At 40.8% G+C, this 4,264-nt stretch overlaps 1 protein-coding gene across 1 annotated transcript in view; it reads left to right on the top strand.

The window, feature by feature from the left end:
- The window catches only part of Tada2a (transcriptional adaptor 2A), a 51,423-nt gene that overhangs the window by 1,377 nt on the left and 45,782 nt on the right, over positions 1–4,264 (top strand). Inside the window, exon 2 of the mRNA XM_021212147.2 lies at positions 1,004–1,112. Within this exon, the coding sequence (XP_021067806.1) occupies positions 1,088–1,112 (25 nt within the window). The 5' untranslated portion in view covers positions 1,004–1,087. The remainder of the gene's footprint in view (positions 1–1,003; positions 1,113–4,264) is intronic.

Raw genomic sequence — 4,264 nt, 5'->3', positions numbered from 1 at the left:
TGAGTTCGAGGCCAGCCTGGTCTACAAAGTGAGTTCCAGGACAGCCAGGGCTACACAGAGAAACCCTGTCTTGAAAAACCAAAAAAAAAAAAAGTGAGTTCCAGCACAGCCAGGGCTACACAGAGAAACCCTGTCTCAAAAAAACAAACAAACAAAAAAACCTATTTCAAGAAAAATTAAGGTGAATTAGCCTTTTGTTGTTGTTGTTGTTGGTTTTTGTTTTGTTTTGTTTTGTTTAGGTTCTTCCAGACAGCGTTTCTCTGTGTAGCCCTAGCTGTCCTGGACCAGGCTGGCCTTGAACTCAGAAATCCTCCAGCCTCTGCCTCCCAAGTGCTGGGATTAAAGGCATTGCCCCACTGCCCGACTGAATTGGCCTTTTATAAAACTAACATTTACTTGTCTAAATTGATATTTGCTTTGTTTTGGTTTGGGTTTTCTTTTCTTTTTTTCTCTAAGACAGGGTTTCTCTATGTAGCCCTGCTTGCCCTGGAGCTCACTCTGTAGAGTAGGCTGCCTGTGGTTCCTGAGTGCTGGGATCAAAGGTGTGCACCACCACTGTCCAGCTTGGTTTGGGGTTTGAGGTTTCAAGCAGTCCATGATAGCCAGGGATGACATTGAAGTCCTCTTATTTCTACCTCCTGTTTGAAGGAGTAAGTTATTGATCGATATATGTCGGGTAGGATTCCTTAGTTTCCAGTAATAAAATTCAATTTATTTTTTGAGACAGGGTCTCACTATGTAGCTGGCTCAGAACTCTCCATGTAGACAAGGATGGTCTTGAACTCACAGAGAGCTATTTTCTTTTGCTTTCTGGGTACTAGGATTCAAGGTGTATACCACTACCCCAGCAAGTCCCAGATTTTGTAAGAAGGATACACTTTAAATTCTGTGAGCAAGGGGGTCTGAGTGTTGTGGTTGGCAACCACACAGTTGCCGTGTCCATTTACCAAAATAAACCTTGGAATGGTTTTCTGATCTGTGTGCATCTTCTCTTTGTTCATAGGGGATCGTGGGATTATTTGGCAACTTCTGACATCTTGAAGAAACTATATCACGGGAGATCAAGCAGCGATCGGTCAGCTAGAGGATGGACCGTTTGGGTTCCTTTAGCAGTAAGTACAGTGGAACAAGTCTCAAGTGACAATGAATAGCCACCTAAAGTAGAGGTTGATCAGGGAACCAGCACCTTTGATAATGCCTGAAGGAATTAGGAATATCACATAAAAGTAAAGTCAGGCAAGACCGTCTGTTGTTTGCCTACTGAATGTGACACAGCTTCATCACTTTAGGATAAAGCCAAGCTGAGTGAACTAGTCACCATATGATTGATCAGGAAATAGACATGTTTTGAGCCCAGGGTAGCTTGGAACTGGCTTTGTAGCTAAGGATGACCTTGAACTACTTATTCATCAAGTGCTGGGATTTCAGACTTGTCCCATCATTGGATTTCAAAGAAATAGAGATCACAAAATTGGGCAGTGCACACAACAGACACATATACATAGTCATAAAGTTGATGTTCATTGGTAAGAACCAGAAGTATGTTGTCAGGATTTGTTTCCTGTCGTTTTATCAAAGGCACTCTGCATTTTCCCTCTGTATATTCAGAAAGTTAGAATCTTTGACACATCTTGTTCTATATTTTCATTTTACTGATGTTCCAAGTGTAAGCTGCAAGTATTCCCAACTCTTGTCTTTCAAGACAGGGTTCCTCTGTGTGACTGAGGCTGTCCTGGAACTCTCTGTAGACCAGCCTGGCCTCTGCTTGGAAATGTGTCTGTCTCTGCCTCCCAAATCTGGGATTAAAGGCCACTCCCTCCCTCCCTGTTATTCCCACCCTTTAAAACAGTTGTTAGGGCCTGTCATGATGGCACATTCCTTTAATCCCAGCACTCAGGAGACAGAGGGTAGGCGATCTTTGTGAGTTCAAGACCAGTCTGATCCACATAATGAGTTCCAGACGAGCCTGGCCTACATAATGAGATCCTGCCTAAAAAATAAACAAGCAAAAAAACCCCCACAAATAATACTAATGTTTTGTAGTTTCGTTTCTCTATTCCTGAATTCCCCTCCAAACAAGCTATGCTGTTGTGCATCCCCCCCTGTCCTGTTTGTCCCGGTCCTGCTGCAAAGGTTCAAGCTTGGAATTGTGTTCTCACCTGTAGTGAGAAGTTGCATATTAGTGTAGTTTTCATTTTTATTTCTCCTTAGGAGCAAAGGTAAGTAATCGTCCCCCTGTTGAAGACCATTTTTATCTCTCTCCTTCCCTTCCCAACTCTGTTTTATTTGTTTTGTGTTCTTGAGGTGAATTCTCATTTTGCCGCAGAGGCTGGTTTCCCCGAGTTCAGAGTCTTAAATTGAGTCTCTCAGCCTCGTTGTCCCAGTACTTGGACTCTAGGAACTCACCACTCACTGTTCCTGGCTTTGTTTTGTTCTGTTTGGCTTTTTTGAGGCAGGGTCTTGTTATATAGCCCTGGTTGACATGGAACTTGATCTGTAGCTTAGGCAGGTCTTGAAGTCACAGACGTCTTCCCTAAGCTCCCTCAGGATTTACAAGTGTGGTTCACAACAACCATGTGGTTCTTCGGTTTTATGTCTTCCTTTGATGGTGTGACTCAAACTTGTAATATCTTTATATAATAAGAATTTCAGTTGTTAGAGAGAGGCTCAGTGGTTAAGATCACTGGCTGCTCTTCCAGAGGAAGAGTTCAATCACCATTATTACCTACATGAGGGCTCACAATTATTTGTAACTCCAACCCCAGGGGATTAGACACCTCTTGGTTTCCATGAGCATTGCATGTACACGGTGTATGAACATTGAGGTAGCAAGAACACTGTACTAATAAAAATCAAGATTAAAAACTAAAGAATTTTAAATTTTTTCTCTGAGTTTGCAAATACTTTCTTCCAATTTATTTGCTTTTTTGACTTTGTGTATAATGTTTTTGCTTTGTAGAGATTTATGTATGTGTCTGTGTGTTTGTCTCTGTGAGTTTATTTGTACTACATGTTTATAGGCACCCATAAAGGCCATAAAAGGATTTGGGATCACCTGAAACTGGAGTTATAGATTTGTGGGTACTGGGAACCAAACCCAGGTCTTCTGTGAGAGCAGTAAACATTCTTAAGCACTGAGCCATTCCAACCCTGTTTATAGTAGTTTTGCTTTTAAGATTTATTTTTATTTCATTTTTTAATTTTTATTATTTTATGTGTATGAGTGTTTTGCCTTCTCATATGTCTGCTGCACATGCATACGGATGCTCTAAAAGGCCAAATGAGGGAGTAATGGATGGTGTGAGCTGCTGGATGGATGTGGGGAATCAGACCCTGATGCTTTGGGAGAACAACCACTGCTGTTAACTGCTGAGCTATTTCGCTACATACATATGTACTTGTGTACATGTGTGTGCAGGTGCCTGAGGAAGCCAGAAGAAAGTGTCAAGACCCCATGGAACTTATGTCACAGGCTGTTGTAGGAACCAGACTTTAAGAGGACTATATGCTCTGAACCTCTCAGCCTTCTCTCCAGCCCACTTATAGTATTTTTATTGACTTCTCACATTTTTGTTTCTGTGTTTTCTAGGCAAGATTTCTCTGTGTAACCCTGACTGTCCTGGAACTCACTCTGTAGACAAGGCTGGCTTCAAACTCAGGTCTCTGCCTCCCAAGTTCTGGCATTAAAGGCACACACCACTGTCAGCTGACCAGTTTAGTCATATTCTTTTAAAATTTATTTTTTCTGAATTATTTATTTATTTTCATTGTTTTTAATTATGTGTGTATTGATATATTGAGTGTGGGCATGGAGGCCAGACAGAGGTGTCAGATCCCCCGCAGTGGTTGGGAGTTACATACCATGAGTATTCTATGGAACATTCATGCCTACACATATACACAGAGTGAGTAAATAAATGCAATCAAAATAAATAAACTCTCAAAATCCTTGATCAGTCCTCTGTGCGCTCAATAATTCGAGTTTTAAGAAAATACATGGAGAGAGAAATGTGAAGTGTTTTGTGTGTGTGTGTGTGTGTATCAAAGATACTGATAAAGTAACAAACTGTAAATGTCATAAATGCATACAAAGCCACTAGTAGAAAACTGGTTAGATTGATTCTCAACCTTTTAGGCACAATTATATTCATTTTATATATATATATTTTTTTAAAGATTTATTTATTTATTATATGTAAGTACACTGTAGCTGTCTTCAGACACTCCAGAAGAGGGCATCAGATCTTGTCACGGATGGTTGTGA

The sequence above is a fragment of the Mus pahari genome, chromosome 14 (genome assembly GCF_900095145.1).
Source record: "Mus pahari chromosome 14, PAHARI_EIJ_v1.1, whole genome shotgun sequence".
Taxonomy (NCBI): Eukaryota; Metazoa; Chordata; class Mammalia; order Rodentia; family Muridae; genus Mus; species Mus pahari.
Note: the sequence above shows the minus strand (reverse complement) of the source record. Positions and strands in the feature narration are given on the sequence as shown.